Source organism: Chenopodium quinoa, unplaced genomic scaffold (assembly GCF_001683475.1).
Source record: "Chenopodium quinoa cultivar QQ74 unplaced genomic scaffold, ASM168347v1, whole genome shotgun sequence".
Lineage (NCBI taxonomy): Eukaryota > Viridiplantae > Streptophyta > Magnoliopsida > Caryophyllales > Amaranthaceae > Chenopodium > Chenopodium quinoa.
In genome coordinates this window covers 1,666,504-1,694,014 of record NW_018743021.1, presented here as the reverse complement: position 1 = coordinate 1,694,014, position 27,511 = coordinate 1,666,504, and the positions used below count along the sequence as shown (strand labels likewise).

The following is a 27,511-nucleotide window of genomic DNA, read 5'->3' as shown; positions in this document are numbered from 1 at the left end:
TTGGTTAATGTAGAGAGAGCTATAAAAGACAAATAATTCAAATGAGATCTGTGCACAATTTTCATAACCAGTTGACCTCTATCACTTACTATGATAATCATTTTCCTCATCTTCACGTATGGTCTAACATCCATATAATCATTTCCTTATCATCAAGTACGGTCTACATCTTGACATCCAAATCTTGTTAACTACTTCTTCCGTCCCAAAAATTAGTTAACCCAATCCGACTCAAAGATTAAAATAATTAAGACTAATTGTATATTTAACAATTATGTACCCAATATAAATGAAGATAACTAGACTTGACTCGAACCAAACACGAATTGAATGAAGTAGTATCCTTTTAGCAATTGTGGTAAATATTGCTTTCTCATGCCCTTTGACTTTCCTATAAGTAACTATCTAATGAAAACAACCACCGTACCTTAAGCATGAAAGCATCCTTTCATATCAAACCATACTTTTAACAGAATGCATGTGAATTTATAATAAAAGAAGCATTATTATTAATATCACCCTCAATTGTTCACATAAAGTTACACCACCCCTTCTATTGTATCTAGCTATATTTTGTGATACTCATCAAGATTCTAGAACTTCCATAAACTCTCCAAACTACTATAATCTGCCACCAAAAACCTATATAATTATACCTTATATAATATTTTACAATATTTATTAAATACTTGTGATCAAAGTTGAGCATTATTAGTCACTTTGATTATATTCTTGTTTGTATCTTAGCCTTTAAGGAGCAAAGTATGCTCCTTTGTGAATTTGAGTATGGGGATTGATAGCATGGATGCTAAAGCAGGAGGACCGGTTTCGAGTTCATTGAAAGAATGGAATGATGGGAAGGGTAATAAGATGGGATTTTATGAGGAGAGGTTAAAAAGGTTTGCAGGTTTGGTATACAGAACATTCTGGGATGTTGGTAGAGAGGACCCTAGACGCGTGATCCATGCTTTCAAAGTTGGGTTGTCATTGACATTGGTGTCAATGTTGTATCTCTTGGAGCCTTTGTTCAACAATGTTGGACAAAATGCTATCTGGGCTGTTATGACTGTTGTTGTTGTTCTCGAGTTTACTGCAGGTTAGTTTTTTGCTTGTTTGATACTTGATAGCATCATTATAGGGTCTGTTTGTTTATAATGTACTTGATACTGGTTGGAAGTCATATTTATGTTACTCGTGTTTATTTTGAAAACTGATAACAAATTGTTTGACGTAGGGGCAACATTATGCAAGGGATTGAACAGAGGACTTGGGACAATTATGGCTGGATCATTGGCGTTTTTCATTGAGTTTGTTGCCAATAAATCTGACCATCTCTTTCGCGCTATCTTCATTGCATTTGCAGTTTTATTAATTGGTAGGTTATGATCATCTATCCAATCCTGTTAAAACTTTCTTGTTTTTTATAAAGTGGTTAGGTTGATGATTTACCTTAGTGGTTTGGACTTGGCAGGAACATCAGCTACATATATAAGATTCTTTCCATATATAAAGAAGAATTATGACTATGGTGTGGTAATATTTTTGTTGACATTTAACTTGATCACGGTGTCTAGCTATCGTGTCAATGATGTTCTGCACATAGCACAACAGCGCCTTTATACCATTGCCATCGGCTGTGGGATCTGCCTCTTAATGAGTCTCTTGGTTTTTCCACATTGGTCAGGGGAAGATCTACACAATTCTACTGTCTCCAAACTTGAGGGCCTTGCTAACTCTATTGAAGGTAAAGAGCAAACATAGACTTGAATCTGATATAAATAACCGAATCATGTCAAAATCTGTGTTCATCCTTTCATGTGAGCTATTAATGATGATTAGAACAGCAGCTTGATAACAGATCACAACTTCTGTGGTGTAACATAAACGGGATCACTTGAGGTAGTATCCGAGCCAAGTCTTTCTCCCTTTGATAACTTCAGGGCTTGTAAAAGCGACCCAAGATTTCAAGTCACTTAACAGACTTACGAAAGTGACATAATATGACCTGGCTCCTATACTCTTCAGTTGATGTTCATTAAACTGTAGTAAGTACTAATATGCTGATTAAGACTAACTTCATTGTATACCTGTTTCGTAAAAGTAGTAGAGAACATGGTCTTAGTTAGGGAAATAGTGTATGCTCACATGATATATGTGAATGAAAGTCAAGTTTTGAGGTGCTGTTTCGATCAGCATGATCAGTAGTTACAATAAGTGCCTTCCTGTTGTTTTTGATGGCAGCATGTGTCCAACAATACTTCAGTGACTCAAAATCGGAATCTGAAGAAGATAATTTGTCTGACGATCCAATCTATAAAGAAATTTTAGATTCAAAATCTGAAGATGAGGCCCTGGTAAGTATGCATACTGTATTATGCTTAAACTTACATAGGACAGTAGTTTATTGAACAACAGTTTACAATTCTCTGTACATATGTTTTACTTTTAAGATGTTTTAAGATGAGCTATTTGCCGTATTCTGGTTATTTAAGGCATTATATGCAAGCTGGGAGCCTCGGGCATCAAGGTACTGCTACCAGTTCCCATGGAAGCAGTATGTTAAGGTAGGAGCAGTTCTTCGACATTTTGGCTATACTGTTGTTGCCTTGCACGGATGTTTGCAGACCGAAATTCAGGTACTGCAGTTACATTTCTGAATGATCCCTAGAGTAACCTTTTTATGCTAACATGTGTGATGTTTTTCAATGTAGCCTCAATGATTTGTTACCTTTAATTTGTAGACTCCAAAAGCAGTTCGCGCATTGTTCAAGGACCCCTGCTTCCGGCTTGCAGCAGAAGTCTCAAAAGTTCTAAGAGAACTAGCAAGCAGCATTAAAAACCGGCGTCATTGCTCTCCATCAATCCTCTCAGACAACCTCCATGAAGCGTTGCAAGACCTTGATACTGCCTTAAAGTCTCAACCTCGGCTCTTTCTTAATCCCACCCTTGATAACCACCACCCTGCTCCACCCAACTTTCTTACCTTAGCAACTTCTGCCAACAATGACTTTAAAAACTCCTCTACCATAGCCTCAAGAAATTTTGCCATACCAAGTTTTAAGACTGACTCTTCTGCCCTACTCGAGTGGAAGAATAAGCGAGATCAGAAGACTGCTATGGCTACTGAGGCTCTAACACCTAAAGACAAGGAAGGTGGAGGGGACAGAAAAATGTTAAGGCCAACTTTGAGCAAGATTGCCATCACAAGCCTAGAGTTTGCTGAAGCATTACCATTCGCGGCCTTTGCATCATTGCTAGTGGAGACAGTTGCTAGATTGGATCGCGTCATTGAGGAGGTTGAAGAGCTTGGTAGGATAGCTCAGTTTAAGGAGTTTAAGGCAGGGGATGACATTGTTGTTAAGTGTGATGATAAGCCAATTAGTAATGGTTATCATAATAACCATCTGCCTTCCCATGGTTTTGATTAATTGATTAAACAATAAATTCTAACTGATTGTACACTAAGTATGTATCAATTTGAAAACTTGATTATGCAACATAACGTTTGAGTTATTATTAAATGATATTTTAATCTCGTAAAAATAAATGTAGGATGGAGTACGAGTATTTCTTTAAGAGACTACTTTGTATTAAAAATAAATAAATTATAATATCCTAACATACATAAATAAAATAATACAGGAAAAAAAAAAAAAGGAAAAAGCCTCAGATGCATTGCGAAGTTCTCCAGAATGAAACCAAATCCATGTGAAAAAACTTTTATGACATACAATATCACTTATATAGTAGGAAAGTATCAAATATTAATACAACAAGAGGAACATGGTAAAATTAAAAAAAATTCCAGTTTGTCTTTAACTTATCCATTCTGGTATTTCCCTCAATTCTTCATTTTGTTTTAGTTGCAGATAACGGAGGTTCGTCAAATGTTGAAGACCACTCGGAAGACTCGCCATTTTAGGAAGTTCTCCAAATACCAAAGAGCGAAGATTAGTTTTGAAGGCTTTCCATGGCATCATTTCATCCCCCTCTCCACTTGTTGCTGGTTGTTCATTTTCTGATGCATCAAACTCTTTACAATACCAAATGGTCAACTTCTCCAATGCAGTCAGATGTTCCAGGCCTTGAGATATGCTTCTCAACTTATGACAACTAAAAAATTTCAAACGTCGGAGAGAATAAGATAGAGTTGCAAACGCTTCTCCTAGACTTTTAGTGTTCATCTAATTCGACAGTTAGCGTAGAAAGCTGGTGCAGATATTGTTTAGGAAGGGACATAAGTTGGTCTTCTACATTATCCATTGCCAGCTCCTTCAACTTCAAATCACCCCTTGTCGAACCAGAACAAGATGTGGTGGTTGTTGATAGAGTTGTAACAATCTTCAATACTGAAAGCCTCTCATTGGTCTCAGTTAGTCTCAAAACCTCCACTTTTGGACAAAAGGGCAGGAATTTTAACTTTGGACATTTGCATATAACTAATTTCGAGAGATTACAAAATTGCATGGATAGTTGATGCTGATCATATTGTTGGCCGGCCTCAACTAATTCAGATGACGATGTACTGTCTGAATCATTTGTACTCTTAATTGCTTCTTCTCTTTTCCACCATCCTTTTAGATTTTTCATTCTAAACAACAAAAGTTTTTCAAGAGATGGGAAGAATAGAGTTTGCATCCCTTGCGATTTTAATGATGATGAGGAAGTGTCACAAACACCAGTCTCCATATATTCTACACTATCCATATACATAATCGAAAGATGCTTCAAGAAACGTAGTTGACTAAAGACAGGGACTTGTTGACAGCTGCAACCGTAGAGGTGAATTTTAACCAAATATGGGAGAGTAATACACAAATCACCCCTCCTTGCCCAACTTGGGAGCTTCTGACCCTTGTACCATTTGATCTTAAGTTTTCGTAAATTAGAATGCGGTTTGAGGCCCTCCAGCACAGCTTCATAATGGCTACAGTCATTAACATCTGTACATTGAAAGTCTATTTTCAATTCGGTCAGCCCCTGTTTCATGGTCAGGTTTGCTTCTACTGCTTCTTCTAGCATGTTCTTTTCAAAATCTCCGAGGATCATTATATGCATGTCACCTCTCAAGTTATTGAGTTCCTTTAGATCACTCAATTTAGCACTGCTGTTGGGCTGGTTTGTGAACCCTGCAGAATGCTCATAAATTACTTTATATTTAGGCAGCCTATTCAGCGAAATCAATCCTGCTAACCCGATGGCATGTGAGTCAAAGCACAATTTCTAACATCAAGGCTCCTCAAACTAGCAAGTTTTCTAATATTTTCTGGTAGAGTTCTAAGGTGTGAACACCAACTTAGATTTAGTGTATGCAAATTCTGAAGATCTGTGATTGAATCAGGGAGTTCTTCAATATGTGTTCTAGATAAATTAAGGAATCTCAGGTGAATCAGCTTACCTATTGAAGTGGGCAAACTCTTGAGGCTGAGATGATGTAGATCCAACACCCGCAAGCAGCTAAATCTTCTTATTAACTGTTGGCAAACTGATTCACTAAAGGTAGACCCATCATATATTTGCTCCGGCACAAGAAACGTACGCATCAGCTTCAGATTAAACATGCCATTTGGGATTTTCCACAACGAAGTCAAACGATAAGAAAAAGACAAGTCGAGGATTCGATCATCAAAGTTTCTTTCTCCCAACTTTGCAAGCTTGCACTTGACTCCCGCCACTTCTTGAGCAAGATCATGCATCAAGTCGTGCATCTTACACCCCGTAATAGCACCCCAACCATTTTTTATTATATCCTGGAAAAAGCCCCTTTGCAGCAAAGTTTGAAAATAGTCCTCTGCAGCCTCATCTAGGCTTTGGTTTTCATTGATTTCTGGAATAATGAAACCCTCTGCCATCCAAAGCTCTTTCAACACTTCTTTGTCCAATTCAGTGTCTTTCGGAAACAAAGAGCAATATGCAAAACAATTTTTCAATGGCGACCACAGGTGATGATAGCTGAGCCTAAGAATGCTCATAATATCACTTTGGCTCTCAGGTATTTTTGCAAGACTTGTATCCCTGATTGACAACCACTTTCTCTCCTCCTTGCCATAAAGCAGACTGCCTACGGTTCTTATGGCCAAAGGAAGTTTCCCACACTTCTTAACAATCTCCTTGCCTACCTCCACTAGTTGTGGATTTTGTTGAGCTTCTTCATTGAATGCCATCTTTTTGAATAATTCCCAGGACTTCTCCTCTGACAGACGTTGTAACTCATGAGGAGGAAAAGTGCCCATTATTTCGGCCACATCCCTTGATCGGGCCGTTACCACGATTTTACTTCCCTTTCTACCGATCTTCAAGAGGTCCCTCAACTCAAGCCATTTCTCACGATTTTCATTCCACATGTCATCTAGAACAAGCAAGTATTTCTTATCACCGATTTCTTTCCGCAATTGACCTTGCAGCTGTTCCATCTCTAACTTGGGTTATGTCTTTGTTGGTTGCAGACTTGAGGATCTTCTCAGTGATATCCTTGATATCAAAGACATTTGAAACACACACCCATAATCTCATTTCAAAGCATTCCTCAACCTGGGGATCATTAAATACGAGTTTTGCTAGAGTTGTCTTCCCCATGCCTCCCATTCCCACAATTGTGATGACAGGGAGCATCCTGTCCCTCTGCTCGTGCTCGCCGTCAGTGGAAGAAGAAGCAAGCAGCATGTCCAAAATGACTTTCTTATCATCATCTCTACCAATAACTTCCTCGGCATCAATAAAAGAGTAAGTCTGATCTCTCGTAGACCTATTCATTACTCTCCTTTCCTCATGAGAGCAGGGTACAAAGTTGATCCGTGTACCATCACTGACAATGTCAGCAAGCTTTTCCCGAATTTTTTTTAATCTTTCGGGAAACACAGAAGGCAAAGGCTATCTGATTGTCGCAGGAGAAGAATGTTTGCACCTTCTTATTTCCACCCGTGAGTTGTTTTCGTGCAGCAGTAGTAGCAAACTCATCGAACAAGTCATCAGCAGCATAGACAACAGTGGTAAGCCTGTCAAGCCAACCACGAACAGCATCATCAGATTGCCTCTCTTCAGCATCGGACAGCTTCCCTTTGATAGTGTTGATGGTATCCTTGAGCTTCTCGAGCTGAGCCTTGAAGCCCCAAGCTGAGGCAACCTCAGCAAGGGCCTTTGATCCCAGACTCTTCAGGACTTCCTCTGCAATGCCAAACACTATTGCTTCAGCCATTATCAGAGTTTTTGGTGATTCAAGTGAATGGGTGTGAAGAAAGATCAAGGATTAGAAGATGATAATGTAGGCCATCTATGTTAATTCAATCAGTGAAGTTAGTAAGGACTCTAAGGAGTTGACGGAGTACTATAAGTCTATTTGAGTGTGCTAGACTAATCAACTCCATGCAAGGACAAGTGGTCCCGACCTTGATTTGAAGACTGACTTTTTCTTGGAATTTTGATGAATGATCCAAATTGATCAGGTGATATGTTGAATGGAAATTTTTATGAATACCTAACGCAATGACTTGAGATTCAATAATTTCAACATAATTAGTGAGTACGAGTAATTTTTAAAAAATGAACTTGTCTCAAGGGCCCAATAGGTTTCAATACTCTCAAACCAGTGTGACGTATTGAGGTGAACTTGAATACTAGTCAGAAGTCATATTTATGCTACTTGTGTTCCTTTTGAAAACTGACAACAAAAGCTAATAACTAACAAACCTCAAGACTTAAAAACTGACAGAAAAAATGAACAAGGCCTGATTTTCATTTTCTGAAAACAAAATTGCATGCAAGTGCTTAGACGATTTCTGGCTGTATTATTTACTTAGTGAAATAGTAATGTAGGGGAAACATTATGCAAGATTATCAGATTTTTTTTTTTTTTTTTTTGGTGATTTAGTTCTACGTTGTAAGCTGACTAATAGTTTAGTTTTCCATGGCAGGAACATCAGCTAGAATTATGATTATGGGTTGGTGAAGTTTTGCTGACATTCAACTCTTGTTTAGACCTTGGTACTGCCTTAAAATCTCAGCCTAAGGAGTTTAAGGCAGGGGATGATGACATTGTTGTTAAGTGTGATGATAAGCCAATTGGTAATGGTTATCATAATAACCATCTGCCTTCTCATGGTTTTGATTAATTGATTATTTTTCAATTCAGTTTTTTTTTTCCTTTAAAATGATTCCTCCTTAATTTAAGGGATTGGTTAGTTATTCCCTATATTAATAGTTTTCAGAAATAGATTTGATATTTTTGGAGATATATAAATATGTAATTACAATTTCGAAATGCAGAGAGAATTTCTAGAGAGAGAAAATTTTTAGCATAGAAAATTAATGGCGGGGTGTAAGAAATTCGACATGATTACATTACAGATTTGTTGATAAACGCATGAGAATGAAGATTTAGTTAATAATGAAGATGAATTTGAGGATTTCATAACCAAATGTGAAGGTAATTTATTCTTTTTAGGTTTTTTCGTGTTAAAATTTATAATTATAATTACGATGATGATGCTAGTGATAATGTTCTTTTAAATTATTAAATTTCATAATTTGTAGATTACGTAATCAAAGGAAATTGTTTTTTTTTTAAACTGTTTTTGTATTATTTTCAAAGGTTGAAGATGATGTTCTTCTGATTATGATGAGTGTTCCTTTATCATGCATTCAATTTGTTAATTGTAATGGAATATGTTCTTTAAGTCCGATTAATATATTCTTTGAGTCTAAACTATATGTTCTTTACATTATAAAATTATGTTCTTTAAGGTATAATGTTCTTTGTGTTTCAATAATATGAACTATGTTTTTTTTTACTTGAATAATATGTTCTTCTATTTTCATGTTCGTTTGTTTTAACTCTTATGTTCTTTTGGCTATTGAGTGATATAGCACATATTATTTTAAAATGAGTTTTTACATCATTTTTAATTATTAAACTATTCATCTTGAATATTATTTTTTAAATTTATTTTTTTATATGTTAATAACATTAAATAATTGTGTACATTATTTTTTTCAGGTTCACGATGGTTGATGGAGATATTCTTTTAGGATATCATCTATTGATGATTGATTTTTAGATCCAAAGAACATCCGTAACATTTTTAAATAACATGATTATATTATGTAATAAGCACTGCTTAAATTTAAATATTAAAATTTAGCAAGGATGGTCCAAACAAAAATTTAATAAACATTTTCACAATAAGCAATGAATATTACATGACAATAAATGTACATTACAATTACAGTTAGAGAACATGGACATTTAAAATATTTTATCAAAAGGTCTAATAAAGATCATAAAATCAATAGTGGACATATGGAAGAAAATTTGTGCTAATAATTAATACTCTGTAGTACTTTACATACAAAATAAAGCACATCATATTTTCTAATAAAGAACATTATAAAAATATATAAAGAACATCACAAGAATTACACATGACCATTATTATTATAGTGAATATTATAATAATTACATTAAAAAAAAAATCTGAAAGACTATGATTGATTTTGATAGAGATTTTTTAAATTAAAGAAAATCAAATAAAATATTGGTAACTGAAATTTTAAATATGAAATGAATTTTTGAATTTAAATTTTGAATTTTGAAAATAAAATCTTGAATTATTTTGAAAAAGAAAAAAATTATAACATGAGAAAACTATTTTGGAATCTTAATTTTTCTTGAAATGATTGTATCAATTAATGTGAGATTTGGTTGATTCCTTTCCGAAATTTACTGAATATACCTAAAAAAAACTCACGTTCTTTGCTTTACATCTACATGTTCTTTTTTAGCATATTGTTCTTTGTTCCAAAGCTCTATGTTCTTCCCGCGTCTTTTTAATTTGTTTGTTGCCTGCGTTTTATTTTTTGGACAGTTCAACGATTAACCTTTATAAGGCTCAACATATGTCATGACATCAATTTTTCAAACACGTACTAGTAATGAAAATGTGAAGACATCGAAAAACACTATTTGCATCAGTTTTGAAGTGGTGGAGATAGTGTTGTGTTAGAGGGAGCTGAAGCTGATACACATATAGCGATTGTATGTGGCCCCAACATACAACACCACTCAGATGCTGCCACATCAGCAAAAGTAAAAAAAAAACGAAGGGGGAAAATTGGGGGGGGGGGGATTTTCACCCATTTTGGCGCTTTTCTTGCAATCTGGGTGGGATTCTTGGTGGGTGAATTTATTTGGCGGCAATCAACATTAATTGTGGTCAATGAAAAAAAAAACTCAGCATTAATTACTCTTTTTTTTCATAAATTATTATCCATTGATGTAGCAAACCATTTTACAGTAAAAAAAAAAAATATTCGGAGATGATTAACATTCTGCCAGAAAGGAAAACAAAGTCTACTATTGCCGACGAAAATTCCGTGAAATAATAATCTTTTAATTCGTGAGCTTGTTCAATTCATATCTACCAAATTTGATTTATTCAACAAATCCACCTTGTTCGATTCGTGCATCAATTATCTCAGATTTTCATAATCTAAGAACTCTCATACACGGTATCACAGTATCAATTTAGTTAAAATAATTCTGAATACTTAAATAATCTTATGCCAATTTTTTCATTTATTCAGATTATGTAGAGATTCTGAACTCCCAAAAAATTCAATTAAATCATAGTTAGCAAAAATATCTGACAAAAACATGGCACAATTTGTAGTTCTTGCAATGTCCCTGGCTCATTCAAAAGTTTGAGATTCTTTTAGTAACAAACATTTATTTCTTAGTAACGATTGGTTAGTAAAATGAATAAAGAAATAATTCCAATCATTTTGTTTATTTATATTAATATTAAAATTATTAATAGCATTGAAAATGTGTTATAGAGAATATCCATCTCGTTGTCATTGTTAACAAAGTTACTTAACATGATTGTGATGCTAGTAAAGTAGTAAGAATACTTAAAATGATTGTGATGCTAGTAAGAATACAAGGAAAAATAATTTGCAACCTGTAGACACCCATTTGTGTCTCCCCAAAACCAAACCCGGTGATGAGTGCCTTTCACGTCGAATCATAATCGAATGAAACGAAGTGTGGAAAGGTCTAGTGTTGCGGAAAGTTTTATTTCTTTTTCTTTTCTCCCTGCTTTTGAAAACTTTATTTTAAATAAAACAGCCAATCCAGTTTGGTTGGTCCATGATATGGGTCCAATAGTGGTGTAGTTGGATGGGGTTTTCAAAGACCTTTCCAACGATATATTATAAGCCCAATTCCGATGAATATTGAGGAAGTTATGGCCAATTTACTAAACTGGGCCCGGTTTGAGCTTTAAGTACGGCCTAATGATCTAGGGGAGGGCCTAATATAATTTATCATTCCTAATGTAATTAGGAATGGTTTTAGTTTTCTAGAACATTCTAGAAGGTCTTATCATTCCTAATTCAATTAGGACTCTTCAGAGTTTTAGTCAAGATCAAATAGCATTTTCGATGGAAATTATATTATTTTATCTTCCAGTACGGTAAATTTATCAGATTTTCGAAAACGCGTTGAAAATCGCTTTGGCGTCCAACCCCAGGCCTTGGCGCCTGGAACCAGGATTGGCGCCAGGCGCTAGCCATTGGCGCCTGGCGCTAGCGCCAATGTGTTTCTGTAATCTTCAAACTCTGTTTTGTTAAATTATCTTTTTTAAGTGATTTTCTCTATAAATATCGTATTTAAAACTCCGTTTTGAGGGACGAAGATTCACCAATTCTCTTGATTCTTAAGTTTCATTCATTTACATTCATTCTTTCTTTTCTAAACTTTGCTTTTCACACACAAAATTCCGCATTCACAAGATCTTGAAACACCTAGCCATATTCGAAGTTGCCTTCGCCTTAGACGTGAAAGGTTTTAATTTTTGAGGGTTTGGTCCCAAATCTCTCTTTCAATTATTTAATTTAATTGTTTGTTTATTATTTTCCTTGAAGTTACTAACGTGTGTATTTTGTTATTAGAAAGAGGTACGAGGCATCCAAGTAAGCACTTTAATTGATTTATTGATATTATGATGTAGACATCTTGTTTATATTGTTATTATGATATTCCTAGTATCATGTCTAGGGTATTTTTAATATTAAATATGATTGTTACGATGCTTCCTATGTTCTTCCTAATATTTATGATTGTTAGTATCATGTTAGGGCTAAAGATTTGATTTTTTATTGCTTAGTGACATGCTAGGGTTTGTTATTAATCTTGTTAGTATCATGCCTAGGATCTTGCTATTTTTATTATGCTTTAATATTAACATGAACATGATTATGATTATGAATATTATTATTATTATTATTATTATTATTTTGATAATTATTTTATTTATAATTATTATTTATGATGATGATATTCATTATTATGTTGCTTGATTATTTATTATTATTTATTGCTTGATCGCCTTTTTATTGCATGTTAAAGGGAATTGGTACTTGTAATCACGCTTAATAAGATAATTAATAATCTTGTTTAGGGTTAATTGTGATTATAATTCAAGTGATCGCCAATAATAGATTTGTTTGTGCATTACAACCAACATAGATTAAACAGGTTTAGGGTTAATCCTATTGATTGTATGTTAGTCAGGAAGCGCACATGAATTCGATCAGAATAAAGTAGAGGCCTATTGTTAGGGCAGGTTCAATCTCTTTTAGGTTGGATTTGTACCATCATCCCCGAACCCTTATTTGGTTCATGACCTTATGGAGTTGACGATCTTTTGGATCGTTAAGGGGTGTAACCTTCACCTCGTGAACGGTTTACAAGTTCCTTAAAAACTTGTTGGCGACTCTTTTGCTCTATCTTCTTCCCTTTTGGACGCCACCGTACTTTAGTGTATGATCACAGTGGGGTTCAAGCTAGTGAGATTTTAAAGGCTTGAAATTATTCCCTACACAACCGAAACCAGAAAATTCCATCTTTAAAAAACCTTGGAGAAAGAACCGCAAATAGCAATATTGGTTCTTCAAATAAAACCGCTACTAACAATTACAGTTGTAAATGTAAAATCGCTACCATTAATTGCAGTTTTACACTTAAAAAAAACCCAAAACCAATAATGATCCTATATGGACACTATCTAGAAAATAAGTTTTTAAAGCGATAAGTATAACGATGCCAAATATTCTTCCACAATCCTCGTGCTCGAAACCAAATCTGGGGCATCTTTAACAACAACAAGAGGGACATGTTGAAACTTGGGGCAGTCGAGACCATTTGGGCGTCGACATCTTTTTGTCAATCTTGGACATCCAGCAATAGTGAGATTATTTAGTGAGGTGAGGTTGCGAAGGGATTCTGGTAGATATGCCAATCTGCGAAAATAATACAAATTCAGGTCTTCAAGAGAGGACAAACAACTTATCCATTCTGGTATTTCCCTCCATTCGTCAAATCCTGATAAAAGCAGATAACGGAGGTTCGTCAAATGTTGAAGACCACTCGGCAGACCCACCATTTTATCAAGGCTACTAAATTCTAAAGAGCGAAGATTAGTTTCGAAGGCTTTCCATGGCATCATTTCATCTCCCTCTCCACTTGCCGTTGGCTGTTCGTTTACTGATAGGTCAAGCATGGCACAGTACCTAAAGGTCAATTTCTCCAATGCAGTCAGATGTTCCAGGCCTTGAGATATGCTTCTGAGGTTACCACAGTTTATGAATTCCAAACTTCGGAGAGAATAAGATAGAGTTGCAAACGCTTCACCTAGACTTTTAGTGCTCACCAGCTTCTCATCCCACAGAACAGTTAATGAAGAAAGCTGGTGCAGACATTGTTTAGGGAGGGACATAAGTTGGTCTTCCACATTATCCGTTGTCAGCTCCTTCAACTTCAATTCAGCCCTTCCCGAAACAGAACAAGATGCTGTTGTCGTTGATAGAGTTGTTTCCATCTTCAATACTGAGAGCCTCTTATTGGTGCCTCTTACTGTCAAAACCTCCACTTTTGGAGAATTTGGCAGGAATTTCAACTCTGGACAATTTAATATACTTAATTTTGAGAGATTACAAAATTGCATGGATAATTGATGATGATCATATTGTTGGCACGCCCCAACTAATTCAGATGACGATTTACTCTCTGAATCATTTGTACTCACAATTGCTTCTACTCCTTTCCACCATCCTTTTAGATTTTTCATATAAGATAAGTCAAGTACTTCAAGAGATGGGAAGAATAGAGTTTGCATCCCTTGCGATTTTGATGATGGCGAGGAATTGTCACATACACCATCCTCCATATATTCCACGTTGTCCATGGAACACATACTAAGATCCTTCAAGAAACGAAGTTGGCTAAAGACAGGGACTTGTTGACATTTACAATCGACAAGTGTAATTTGAACCAAATTTGGAAGATTACTACACAAATCACCCCTCCTTGCCCAACTTGGGAGCTTCTGTCCATAATAGCGTCGAATAATCAGTGTCCTTAAATTAAAATGCGGTTTGAGGCCCTCCAGCACAGCTTCATCATGGTTACAAACATTGTCAACACACTCATCTTTGAAAAAACCTATGCACAATTCAGTCAGCCCCTGTTTGTTGCTCAAGTTTGCTTCTGATGCTTCTTCTATCGGGTTCTTTTTTAAATCTCTGTGGATCTTTATACACAGGTCACCTCTCAAGTTATTGAGTTCCTTTAGATCACTCAATTTAGCACTACTCTTGGGCTTGTTCCATAACTTTGCAGAATGATCATAACTAACTATAAAAGAAGGCAGCCTATTCAGCGAAGTCAATCCTGCTAGCCCTGATGGCATGTGAGTTAATTTTGTACAAATATCAACATCAAGGCACCTCAAATTAACAAGTTTTCTAATATTTTCTGGTAGTGTTCTTAGCAGAAAGAAATTTAGATGTAGTGTTTGCAAATTTTGGAGATCTGTGATTGAATCAGGAAGTTCTTCAATAAGTGTTTCAGATAAATCGAGGAATCGCAAGTGAATAAGCTTACCAATTGAACTTGGCAAACTCTTGAGTTTGAGATTATGTAGATCTAACACCCGCAAGCAACTAAATCTTCTTATCAACTGTTGGCAAATTGATTTGCTAAACAGAGACTGATCACTTAATCGCTCTTCCATTATTTGCTCCGGCAAGAGAAACGTACGCAACAGCTTCAAATCTAGCATGCCAGTTGGAATTTTCCACAAGGAGGACAAATGATGACCAAAGGACAAGTGGAGGATTTTGCCATTAAGTTTGCTTTCTGCTAAATTTGCAAGCTTGAACTTGACTCCAGCCACTTCTTGAGCAAGATCATGCATCAAGTCATGCATTTTGCAATACGTAATAGCACCCCATTCATCTTTTCTTATATCCTGGAAAAATCCCCTTTGCAGCAAAGTTTGAAAATAATCCTCTGCAGCTTCATCTAGACTTTGATTTTCATCGATTTCTGGAATAATGAAGCCCTCAGCCATCCAAAGCTCTTTCAAAATTTCTTTCTTCAACCCAGTGTTTTTTGGAAACAAAGAGCAATAAGCAAAGCAATTTTTCAATGGCGACCACAAGCCTGAGAATGCTCATAATTTCACTTTGGCTCTCAGGTATTTTTGCAAGACTTGTATCCTTGATTGACAACCACTTTATCTCCTCCTTACCATAAAGCAGACTGCCTACGGTTCTTATGGCCAAAGGAAGTTTCCCACACTTCTTGGCAATCTCCTTGCCAACCTTCAGTAGTTGTGGATTTTGTTGAGCTTCTTCATTGAATGCCATCTTTTTAAATAATTCCCAGGACTTCTCCTCTGATAGACCTTGTAACTCATGAGGAGGAAAAGTGCCCATTATTTTGGCCACATCCCTTGATCGAGTAGTTACCATGATTTTACTTCCCTTTCTACCAATCTTCAAGAGGTCCCTCAACTCGAGCCATTTCTCACGAATTTCATTCCACACGTCATCTAGAACAAGCAAGTATTTTTTATCACCAATTTCCTTCTGCAATTGACCTTGTAGCTGCTCCATCTCTAACTTGGGTATCTCTTTGTTGATTGCAGACTTGAGGATCTTCTCAATGATATCCTTGATATCAAAGACATCTGAAACACACACCCATAATCTCATCTCAAAGCATTCCTCAACCTGGGGATCATTAAATACGAGTTTTGCTAGAGTTGTCTTCCCCATGCCTCCCATTCCCACAATTGATATGACAGGGAGCATTTTGTCCCTCTGCGCGTGCTCGCCATCAGTGGATGAAGAAGCGAGAAGCATGCCCAAGATGACTTTCTTATCATCACCTCTACCAATAACCTGCTCAGCTTCAACAAAAGAATAAGTCTGATCTCTCATAGGCCTATTCATTACTCTCCTTTCCTCATGAGAGCAGGGTACAAAGTTGAACCGTGTACTATTATTGACTATGTCATCAAGCTTTTCCCGAATTTTTTAATCTTTCGGGAAACACGGAAGCCAAATGCCATCTGATTGTTCCCGGAGAAGAATGTTTGTATCTCTCTAGTCACTTCATTTCCACCCATGAGCTGTTTTCGTGCAGCCATAGTAGCTAACTCATCGAACAAGTCATCAGCTTCATAGACAACAGTGGTAAGCCTGTCAAGCCAACTACGAACAGCATCATCAGCTTGCCTCTCTTCAGCATCCGACAGCTTCGCTTTGATAGTGTTGATGGTATCCGTCAACTCCTCAAGCTGATCCTTGAAGCCCCAAGCCGAGGCAATCTCAGCAAGGGCCTTGGATCCCAGATTCTTCAGGACTTCCTCTGCAATGCCAAACACTATTGCTTCAGCCATTTGCTTCTCTCTCTCTCTTTCTCTCGCTCTTTCTTTTGGTCTAGTTTATCAGAATTTTTTGATAATTCAAGTAAATGGTTGTGAAGAAAGTTAAAGGACTTGAAGATGATAATGTAGGCATCTGTAAGAACTCAATCAGTGAAGCTTGTCCATGCTAGGACAAGAGGTCCCACCCTCTATTTAAATGCATTTGGTTTTTTACACGAGTTGAGAAAAGATACTTTGGACTATGTAAAATCAGAATATTTACATAATTTGATAAATGAAAACATTTGCTTTGATAGTAGTTACATAATTTCTTTGTTATTAAATAAAAATAATTGCTTTGATGCAAGTATTTTTAGTTTTTTTGCTTGCTTGATACATACCTTAGTTATACTTATACTACTCGTGTTAATTTTGAAAACCGGCAACAAATACTAAAACCTCACATAACTCGAAACTCACACAGGTTCAAATGTCAACAATCGTAAGTAGGTGCTTAAATTATTTATTTACTTATTTAGTTAGTGAAATGGTTGATGTAGGTGCAAGGATGATGCAACTCTTCTTTTCTCTTCAATTCCTTTCCCTCCATTAATCTCTATTAATTTAGTGAAATGGTTGATGTAACGACAACATTATGCCAGCTAATATTATCAGATTTTATTTTGGTGATTCAATTGAATGGTTGTGAAGAAAGTTTAAGGCCTTGAAGATGATAATGTCGGCCATCTGATCTGTAATAAATCAATAAGTGAAGGTAGTACAGAGTATGCTACTATTGACTAATTAATCAATTCAATGCAAGTTGTAAGTTGGAAGACTAACTTTTACTTGGAATTATGATGAATATTCTAAATTGATAATTATGAGTGCACTACTTTTGACTAATCAACTCAATGCAAGGGCTAGTGCCCAACTTTTAATACTAACTTTACTTGGATTTTTTTTTTAATAATTCAATTTGATAATGTGATATGTTGAATGGCAGTTTTTGTTTTATCAATACTACTAACAATGACTTCAGACTCAATAATTCAATAGCACTGATGGCTTGGTTAGCGTTGGACATGTATGATCAACTTATATTTTGTTCACTCGTCTGTGCCCAAAAATGTAGTTTTTTTTACAAAAATAAACGAGAGCCAAAAATGTAGTTATACAAAAATAAACAGTTATACACAGAAAATGAACAAGGCCTGAATTTCATTTTCAGAAAATATTACTGTATGCAAGTGCTTAGATGAATTCTAGCTGTCTTATTTACTTAGTGAAATGGTTGATGTAGAGGCAACATTATGCAAGCTAAGATAATCAGATTTTTTTTGGGGATTTAAGTTGAATGGTTGTGAAGAAAGTTCAAGGACTTGAAGATGATAATGTAGGCCATCTGTGATAACTCAATCAAGTACAGAGTTGTATAAGAGTATACTGTTGACTAATCAACTCCATGCTAGAATAAAGAGGTCCCGGCCTGGAGTTTAAAGATAAGACTAACTTTCATCCACTCAGTAAATATATTAGTAAATGAAAATATTTGCTTTGATAGTAAGTAAATCGAAAATTATTTTCTAGTCTTGCTTTTTCATCCACTCAGTAGGGCAGAAGAGTCTGTCTTAAAACTTGGTATGGCAAAATTTGTTGAGAGTCTTGAGAGTTGAGACTATGGTAGGGGAGTTTTTTAAAGCTACTGATTGAGGGTCTTCCACCTAAAGAGAAGGAAGGTGGAGTAGACAGAATAATGTTAGCAAGATAGTCATCACACGCCTAGAGTTTGCTGAGGCATTACTATTTGTATTTGCGGCCTCTGCATCATTGCTAGTGGAGACGGTTGCTAGATTGAATCGCGTCATTGAGGAGGTTGAAGAGCTTGGTAGGATAGCTCAGTTTAAGGCAGGGGATGACATTGTTGTTAAGTGTGATGATAAGCCAATTAGTCATGGTTATCATAATCATCTAGAGACTTAGAGTTTCAACTGTCAAAGGGATTAAATTTCTGAAAAAAAAAAAAAAAAAACAAAAAATCACTTTTTTAAGGGCCCAACCGGGTTCGAACCGGTGACCTATTGATCTGCAGTCAATTGCTCTACCACTGAGCTATGGACCCATTATTGTTTAATTTATAGAAAAATGTTTATTTAATTTGACTATGCCATATACCTTTCACTAATAGAAACTTTCAAACTAAGATCTTGCAAATGTAAATTAACTTTGATTATACTTCATAATAGGCAATACATTAAACTTTCATAATAATATTACAGTAGTTTATTATGAAATGATTGAAATAAAATAACACGGAGTATGAATTTTATTTTATTTTTTATCGAGAAGGTAAGGTGGTGAATTCTTTACTAATCAAAGCAATCATGTCTTGTGATAAATTAAGAGAAAAGAGGAATAATAGAGAATAAAGGAGAGTAGTAAGTTTCTCACATATACCTCCTAGGCTCCAAGTCTGATCTGAACTTAATGGCGTCGTAGCACGGTCGTGTACTCGTGTGGACATCAACTTAATCTATTCTTACATGGCTTTTGGCTACCTGTTCCAACATATAGCAGCAATATGAGATTTAAACTCACATTTTTATGTATCTATCATAATCATAAACATCTAAAAAAAAAAACCAAGATATATATTTTAAAAACTGTAAAAAGTCCATCCAACAATCTCTTTTTGAACACAGGACAATTAACCAAGAGGCCAAGTTCAGAAATAGTAAGGACCAAGCGAGCAATGTTTTGTTACATATTTACAACATCAAATCATACAAGAGAGGAGAACAATGACAAAATAACCAACAAACACATAAAGATAAGATATTTTTGTTATACATCTAAGTTAGTATAAAAAATGGGTGGTCAGTTATCTATCTGGAAAATTAATGGCTTGTTGTGTCTCAAACACTGTATTTTACAGGTGGAGAGGAAGTCCAAGGAACTTATTTGGATGGAACACTGGAAAATCAAAAGTTGATGAGAAACCACAGCCTAAGTACCATGACATTGATCTTCCTTTCCCACCTTCTCTGGTCTCCAACACCTTTCTAAATGGTACTGTTTCCTCTTTTTTCTCTATCTTTTTATCATCAAAATGCTTGATATTTATTTTACTACGATTTAATTATATATTTCAAGAAGTAAACTTTTAAACGTCCTATTTCATACGATTGAATTTGAACCCATATGTATTACATACTTTGTATTATCTATCATCTGTATATATAGACTAATTAAGGATAACGTTACATACATCTAGACCTTTGTAAATCCGGAGTCACACTAGTGTCAAATCTTGGTGTCATTTTGTTGGAAGTATTAGACTAGCAATTCAGATATCTTTTGTTGACTGGCAGGAAGAGAACTGAAATGCTGTTACAGAGCAAGCATTGATGGATTTAATGCAATTGACTTCCACAAATACTGTGACTTTAAGGGCCCTTGTGTTATTATAGGTTACACAAACAACAAGCCCTTTAAGTTTGGAGCATTCAATCCAGAAGGTTATAGAAGCACAGATGATTACTATGACTCCTTTGATGCATTCCTCTTTTACTGGCAAGAGGATGGGAAACCTGATCCAATAATACTACCCAAAGTTGGGGGTAGTGGAGCTGCCCTTTTCGATTATGCCCGTGGGGGGCCACAATTTGGCTCCGATGGACTGCTCATCGGCCCACCCCTAACTCCTGTCATGGGTGTGTTTACAGGACCTGATCCGAGTTCAGGTGCAGGTGATCTCAGGCAAGCTAAGTCTAGGCTGGGGTTATCCTATGCTAAGAGACCTGATGGAAAGGAGTCTATCTTCGGGGATGAATCCAATGCAACCCTTGAAGAGGTCCAAGTCTTCTGCAGTCCAGACATTGCAAGATTATACTAATGTATTGTTTATTATCCTCCTTGTACAGCAAGATAATTAATCAATGGATGAAGACATATTAGAGCTTTTTATTTCTTTGCACTAACAGTTTTCAATAGCTTTTAAGATGGGTGGCCAACTTTCCTAGACTTCACTTTACTTTCGTGGATTAACTAATAATAGCAGAAGCATGTACAACATTACTTAAATTAATTCAGAGTTCTAACATTGTCCAAAAAGATAGGATAGCACTCTCATTACTCTGATACCAGATTTCACTTTTATAATATCAGAAGTTTAAACAAATTCCACGAAAAGGACATCACCCCGCCTCCCTCAAACAACAAAATTGGTATGAACTATGAAGGATGTGGCAAAAGAGATTTCCAAACTTATTCCATGAGTTTTAGCAGTAGGATGAATAGGTCCTGTGGAAAGAGTTCTTAGAGGCCGGCGAATCCAACTTCTAAGAATCTTAAGAGGGTTTAGAAGAAAAGAGTTAAGTGATGTAGCCCTTTTGCAGTGCTTTAAATTAAAGTCCATTACTTGCAAATTCTTTAATCAGATTCTTGCTAAAAGGAGAGTTCAAAAGAAGGGGGAAGTGGAATAATGAGGAAACTTCAACTTATAGAGAATATGACATAACTTGCCTGAGTGATCCAAGGGCCAGCAGAGCTTTTTCATGACACAAACGAGTTGCTGCATCGCCTTTTTCTCTTCCACTAAACAATTGGTCTTTGACATTAAGTTTGAAATCCTAAATAGAAAACATTGTGTTCACACCTTAATATATGTAGAAATTTGAAAAATATTTCAACAGCAAGACAATTTTAACTTAACCAATTTTTTAAAATTATGTTAATGCTGCATTTCCTTTTCTTTTTTTTTTTTTCTGACTAGCAAGTCAGGGTTACTTACATTAACTAAGCACAAATATTAACATTGATAAAGCAATAATAAATCTTACTAAAAAAATTAATTTTTCCTTATGAGGTTTTGTGGGGCAAAATAAAGATAAAAAAGAAAGAAGTAAGAAAGGGACTGGAGTACTTGAAAATGACAGCCTTGGTGCTTTCCTGAAGCCTGCATTCATACATTAATCACTAAGTGGTGCTACTTAGTGTTTAGTCACAATGCAAAAGGTGAAAGCAGTAGCTTTAACAAAAATGTCACCTTTTAATTTGATGCACTACTACTGCAGCTGGACTGATGGTTCAGTATTTTATTTGGCCCCTGCAGTGACTCTGAGGATGGCAACCACCTAGAAAAGGCAGGGACAAAAACTATTATGCATGCATACGTTGGCTCATTTCTATTCATTTTTATCAGTACTTCCATAAGCAAATCAGTGTTTGTTGATGCAATTTAATTTGTCAAATAGAAGCAGCATCATGGTGATGATGTTGCCTGATTATGACTAGAGGACCACTGGTTTTAGGGTGTTGATTCTTATGTTACTCAGACTATTCATATCAACTCAAGCACTCATGTCTGATCCTCGGCACTTCAGTTCATGGTTATGGGCACTTGACAAATATACATGTGCCTGACAATAGTGCCAGAGTTCAATTAACACAAAGATAAATAAGCATCAATACTTGAGATGAAAAGTGTAGGAATTATGTCTAAGATGTTAATGTTATATAACGGTAATTAATTATACAGAAGATATATAGAGATTTCTCAGCTGGCCCTTACTGAAACAATGCCTGTAGACTGCAGTAACAGATTAACAGTATTACAGATTTACAGTAACACACCAAAGTTCTGCAAAAAGCTTCATCTCAATTTCATGCCATAATGAATTTATTAACACAACTAAAATAGTCGTTATGAAGGGTGTAAAGTGTAATCTTGCTAAATCTCCAACATTGAAAAGATAAATCGAGACAAGACAAGAAAGAAGAAAAGAAACCAGGGAAAAATAAAGGGGATTGGGGAGATGGGGCTTACATGTATGATTTTTACTATGAATAACATGTAAACTAAACTGTAAAAGGATATGGGACAAAAAAAGAAAGGAAGAGATAAAGCATATTAATGCTAAATCTTGTCATAATATGTTAAAAACTGCGAGGAAATTAAAAGAACATGAAAAGCTGAAGGACAGTTCATTTACAGAGTTCTTTTCTTTCAAGCTGCATTCATACATAGTATCCAACCTCAACTTCAAGTTCGAGTAACAAAGAAAAAGTTAAGTGTAGCAGCCTCAATCAAAATGTTGCTTTTTTGAGTAAAGTGCTGCATAATTATCACTCAATGATTGAGACAGGGTGTGCAAACATAGGCCTAGGCTTCCATATTCCATGATATGAGGGCATTATTACAGAGAAAAGTTTTGAAGGGCTAAAGCCAAGATACTATCCACCCATGAGAAACAACATTTGTCAATTCGCTTGCTGATGATTGGTCTTGTTTTCTATATGAATTCTCCAAAATTATAAGTAGCAGGAAAATATGTCAGTGCTATAGAAAGGTCAGTTCTTTTTCAACAATCAAAGTAAAAAGCTTAAAACCAACTACTGTAATGTTTATCAGCAAAAATCCACAGAAGAGAAAATTTTAGGGAAAACTAGTTCACTCAGACGAGCAACTCTTGGGTGAGAGTGTGAGACAGTCTCACATTCACACTAACTTATTGTGAGATGCTAAAGGTTGTCCTTAAAAAGTTAGTCATCCTTGAAATAGATGAAGTCACCCATACAGTCTAGTACACCATCAACTTATGATGGCATTACAATTTCTTACATACACCCGCTGAAGATCTAAATCTTGCTTGTGGGTGTACACCTGAATTGCGTGGTGTACTAGTGTATGAATACTGAAGATAACTTTTGAGGATCAGCAATATTACTGCCTGACTATTTATTGTACTAAATTGAAAATATCGTAAAATAGGTTTCTGACTGAAGAAATAATTTGTCTTATTAGAATGCAAAAGGTCAAGTTAAAGCAGACAGCCAGACATGCTTGTTGACAAATCGGGGTTGTTGCCATAGATAATAATGAGTAACAATAACACTTTATAATTACTAGAAAATCAGATACACAATAATTCAGAAAACTGAAAAATTTACATAAGCTGCTTCTGTTAATGAAGCTTATAAATAGTAGCCAAAGGAAAGTTAAGTCAAGACATACAAGGACCACTAATTATCTCTAAAGGCGATTTGTAAAAGTAATTGTCACAAGACATATTTCCTAGTGACTTGAACGCATAATAAAGTACTCAAACTGATGTAACCTTACATAGTTACATGCATACTGTAGGTTCAAGCTCCAATTATGACAAACCAAGAACACACAAAAAAGGCGTTGTCTTGGATGATTTCATATTACATAGCAGAAAAAGATAAAACTGAGTCAGGCATCCTTGTTTAGGTCATGCTCTTGAGCCATAAAGACCGAGTAATGATCCAGCAATATTCCAAACCTCTATCATTTGGACGTACAGAAAACACAAGTTGTGATGGTTCCTATTGGTTTCAGAAGGGATTTTGATAGGTTAAGGCATTGATTGTGTCATATCCATCATAAAGCATACCCACATTTCCATCATATCCCATGTAATCCATGTTAGCAGAGTAGGGTGACATGCAGCCAATCTGATTAAGATCATGTTCAATCTCGGAGAAAGTTGCATACGATGAACGTGGAGAATTACCTTGGTGAGGCTGCCATGTAGACATTGGATTCTGAAAGTCGCATTGTGGGATGTAATCAGTTGCCATTCTTTGTCCTCGAGAGAATTCCTGTATTAAGCCATACAACACCAAAGGAACATGTTTCAAAATCCTATCAACCAAGAAAGAAAAGTACATGCAGGAAGCCGGGAAATAAACCACTAATAGCTCTACAAAAGAAACCAAATATTTTACCTTGGAGGAATCAAGAATCAAATCAGGTGAGACCCACATGCTTGGAGACTGCGAGCTCAATGATGCAGTTGTTTCAAAATCTGCCCTTGGTGTGATGTAAGGAGAAGAAATAGAGGTGGAATAGTTGCTGCTGTTGTACTGATTGTCACTGGAGCCACTCAAGAGCTCATTTGAAACATCAGTAGGCATGTACTCTCTATTGCTTGAACTGCTTCCAGCTCTTTTAGATTTCACCTCTTCATTGAAACCGCTCTTTTTAACCACACGACACAAGGCAAAAGCTCCCTGGGAGAAGGAATATCACACAAAGAATTGATATTAGTATATGGTTCATCAGCTGATCAACTCTGTTAGAATTAGGAGATACCAACTGTTCCGAGTTTCTTACTTTAGTATTTGGTGTCATTTCATCACACAGGCGATACTCATGCATCACCCAATCAGTTCTACTTCCTAAAGGAGCACGCCCTTGATAGAAAACAAGGGTCTTCCGGTAGCCAGTCACAGAGGATTCACATACCACTTTACGGTCTTTTCCAGTGGCTTTCCAGTAGCCAGCCCTGGTGGCTCTATTCGAACGTGAGCCATTTGGATACTTCTTATCTCTTGGATAGAAAAAGAACCACTCCATATCGCGTTTGGGAAGAAATGATTTGTCTACAGATCATGCAAAACATATCAAAATGTGAAAAGGGATCAAAGAACTTTCTCTTTTTATGATTATAAATATTTCATAATCATATGCAAAGCAAGTGAAGAATAAAACAAAGCCGATTCAATTGGCTTTAGGAGTAGAAAGTTTGATACCCCACCTAAAAATAATCTAGTATGTAATGAGTAATCTAAAGTATCATTTAAATTCAGCCTAAAAACATGCTTTTTAGCAGGCTTCATTTGAAATTTGATACATAATAGATATGCAATTGACAAAATCTTTCTAGCAATATTAAAAAAAAAAAAAAAAAAAAATATCAACTCTCAGCATCAACTTTTTGAAAAATGAATGGTAATGAGCTAGATTACCTGGTAATTCCCAAGGATCAAACTTATAAAAATCGATCACAGGAATCACTTCGAGCTCGATTTCTAGCCCTTCAACCTTCCTTTTCAAGTAGTAATCAACCAACTCCTCGTCAGTAGGATGAAACCGAAAACCGGGTGGTAATGTCGCACCTTCCATTATAACACTCCTTCTAAAAAAAAGCTCTAATTATCAAGTTAACCTCTATCAATGGGGAAAGAAAACACAACAGTACACTCACTCAAAGAAGCAATTCCACAAACAGTTGGTGGGTGTCTAAATCTATAGCTAAGTACCCATGTTACACCTGTTTACAATCTTAAAAATCCAAAAATAGAAGCTCTTCCCAATACAGAATTTGGCCTCAAAAACTGTAAATAATTCCCATAAAATGCATCCTTTATACAACAATAACATTTTCTGGCAAAGTCCAATTTTTTAGTGGGTCAAGAAATAATCCCCCCACTAAATTCACCAATTATAACCAATAAAAAACAAAAAAATCTCTTCAAATTACTAAAAAATTATAAATTTTATGCAATACCCACAAGTTTAATTCAGCTATAAACTATGAAAACTAAGCTAAATTAACCAAAGTTGCAAACTTTTGAAGTACCGAGAAGCTAAAATCCTTCAAGTTAATGTTTTTAGACTAAAGTTGGCGGCTGAAAGTGCAGAATTGCGGTTACAAAGAAGAAAGGCGGGAAAGAAGAGGGAAAAAGATGAGTGTAAGAGGAGAAGAAAGAGAGAGAGGAATAAGGTATATATAGGTGATGGAGAAGGGGGACAGGCAGTCCAATTTTGCAACACCGAAAGAATGAAGAGTTTGCTTGTCTGGAGTGCTCCTCTAAAATTCCAAGCTTGTGGGACCCTTTGCCCTCATAAGCATCTCTTACCCTGTTCACATTATTGATTATAGATTTATAATGCCTTTAAAAAAAAATTAAGGTATGGAGTATTAAACATGTTCAAGTGTGGTAGAGTCGTAGAGCTCATCACGAGGCAATCGATTTATAAGTCATAATTGTAACTCGATTCAGGTTAGGAAGTGAGTCATTGTTAGAAAATGGGTTAGTTTTGACAAATAATGCTCAAATAGTTAATAAAAGCCCTTTAGGTAAAATGTTTCTATTGAGAATGAATGTGGTAATTGGTAGGTTATCACCTTAGGGTGAGTTTATTGCAAGTCTTGAGCAAAGTCTTAATATGAGTCTTGCTCAAGATTCTTGTAGTAAAGTCAAAGACTCACTTGAGTCTTAAATTGAGTTTGGAAATTCAAAACTCATGTCCGCTTAAGGAACAAATGCTACAATATTTGATTGGTTTCATTATTCGAGATATTAAGAATTTGTTTTCTTATCCCCTTATTTCTCCAATAAACATGTCCATATTGATTCATGAAGCATAATTAATTATGCATATCTTGCAATTGTTAGTATATTTCATCTTATTAAATTTAATGAGAATTGAGTATGTAACTATTACTTGTCATATGTCATGTGTTTGTATTATATATGACTTAAAATGACATCTCATGTTTTACTAATACGGAATATGAATTATGCATTGTCTTTCACATATATATTTTTTTGATTAGAGAATTTTACTTGATCAATGTATTTTCGTTGATTGAGACCATTTATGTAAGTTTAAAGATATTAGCCAATTACTTTTTAGCATATCGGACTATTAAAGCTTTGGCAACTCAAATCTTTCTACAAATTGACATACCAACTAATCATCTACGAAGTACAATTGTTGTAAAAAGGTAAAACTCATTTGTAGAATACAAGTTTGAAGCTTTGGATGCACTAATGGAGGGAATAAGTGGTTTTCTTGGTCAAGTCATGGAAGTCCAAGTACCTTCCACATCATCATGAGTAGGACAAAAACACTTTCTTTGCCTTTGGTTTTAAAGTGCTAACGTCATTGGGCCCAGGCCCAAAATAATAATGGCCATAAAACTCAAAGTGTGTAAACACCATTTTTAAAAATTACCTTTTCAAGACTTATAAAAGCACGCCAAATA

General features: G+C 35.5%; 4 protein-coding genes and 1 non-coding gene across 5 annotated transcripts; 2 read left to right on the top strand and 3 right to left on the bottom strand.

Annotated features, from left to right (window-relative positions):
* Window positions 1-538: 538 nt before the first annotated feature.
* On the top strand, window positions 539-3,619 carry LOC110730223 (aluminum-activated malate transporter 14-like). The gene is made up of 6 exons (XM_021910005.1): window positions 539-1,096; window positions 1,235-1,375; window positions 1,472-1,744; window positions 2,242-2,354; window positions 2,493-2,636; window positions 2,742-3,619. Exons 1-6 carry the CDS (start codon window positions 787-789, stop codon window positions 3,426-3,428), a joined length of 1,668 nt encoding a protein of 555 aa, XP_021765697.1. The 5' UTR covers window positions 539-786; the 3' UTR covers window positions 3,429-3,619.
* An 88-nt stretch (window positions 3,620-3,707) lies between these two features.
* On the bottom strand, window positions 3,708-16,325 carry LOC110730032 (putative disease resistance protein RGA4). The gene is made up of 7 exons (XM_021909812.1): window positions 15,403-16,325; window positions 13,134-15,305; window positions 12,959-13,016; window positions 6,905-7,164; window positions 6,532-6,822; window positions 5,399-6,425; window positions 3,708-5,129 (listed from the first exon to the last, which is right to left on the bottom strand). The coding sequence occupies exons 1-7, from the start codon at window positions 16,291-16,293 to the stop codon at window positions 4,174-4,176; spliced, it is 5,655 nt and encodes a 1,884-aa protein (XP_021765504.1). The 5' UTR covers window positions 16,294-16,325; the 3' UTR covers window positions 3,708-4,173.
* Window positions 16,326-18,759: 2,434 nt separating this feature from the next.
* TRNAC-GCA lies at window positions 18,760-18,831 on the bottom strand. The gene has a single exon. It is a non-coding gene; the product is annotated as a tRNA-Cys (tRNA).
* Window positions 18,832-19,398: 567 nt separating this feature from the next.
* LOC110730222 lies at window positions 19,399-20,685 on the top strand. Its single transcript, XM_021910003.1, has 2 exons — window positions 19,399-19,778; window positions 20,081-20,685. Exons 1-2 carry the CDS (start codon window positions 19,610-19,612, stop codon window positions 20,602-20,604), a joined length of 693 nt encoding a protein of 230 aa, XP_021765695.1. The 5' UTR covers window positions 19,399-19,609; the 3' UTR covers window positions 20,605-20,685.
* A 2,914-nt stretch (window positions 20,686-23,599) lies between these two features.
* LOC110730221 (NAC domain-containing protein 71-like) lies at window positions 23,600-26,331 on the bottom strand. The gene is made up of 4 exons (XM_021910002.1): window positions 25,485-26,331; window positions 24,850-25,118; window positions 24,462-24,746; window positions 23,600-24,335 (listed from the first exon to the last, which is right to left on the bottom strand). Exons 1-4 carry the CDS (start codon window positions 25,639-25,641, stop codon window positions 24,069-24,071), a joined length of 978 nt encoding a protein of 325 aa, XP_021765694.1. The 5' UTR covers window positions 25,642-26,331; the 3' UTR covers window positions 23,600-24,068.
* Window positions 26,332-27,511: the final 1,180 nt, after the last annotated feature.

Coding starts and splice junctions, on each gene's coding strand:
- LOC110730223 (XM_021910005.1), top strand. CDS start 787: ATGGGGATTGATAGCATGGATGCTAAAGCAGGAGGACCGGTTTCGAGT. Junction 1,376..1,471: donor ATTTGCAGTTTTATTAATTG/GTAGGTTATGAT, acceptor TGGACTTGGCAG/GAACATCAGCTACATATATA. Junction 1,745..2,241: donor CCTTGCTAACTCTATTGAAG/GTAAAGAGCAAA, acceptor TTTTGATGGCAG/CATGTGTCCAACAATACTTC.
- LOC110730032 (XM_021909812.1), bottom strand. CDS start 16,293: ATGAATAGGCCTATGAGAGATCAGACTTATTCTTTTGTTGAAGCTGAG. Junction 7,165..12,958: donor AACTGTAATTGTTAGTAGCG/GTTTTATTTGAA, acceptor TTGGCATTGCAG/AGGAAGTCCTGAAGAGTCTG. Junction 6,823..6,904: donor TCACGGGTGGAAATAAGAAG/GTGCAAACATTC, acceptor ATTCGGGAAAAG/CTTGCTGACATTGTCAGTGA.
- LOC110730222 (XM_021910003.1), top strand. CDS start 19,610: ATGGCTTGTTGTGTCTCAAACACTGTATTTTACAGGTGGAGAGGAAGT. Junction 19,779..20,080: donor CTCCAACACCTTTCTAAATG/GTACTGTTTCCT, acceptor GTTGACTGGCAG/GAAGAGAACTGAAATGCTGT.
- LOC110730221 (XM_021910002.1), bottom strand. CDS start 25,641: ATGGAAGGTGCGACATTACCACCCGGTTTTCGGTTTCATCCTACTGAC. Junction 24,747..24,849: donor AAATGACACCAAATACTAAA/GTAAGAAACTCG, acceptor TCCTTCTCCCAG/GGAGCTTTTGCCTTGTGTCG. Junction 24,336..24,461: donor TGATTCTTGATTCCTCCAAG/GTAAAATATTTG, acceptor GGCTTAATACAG/GAATTCTCTCGAGGACAAAG.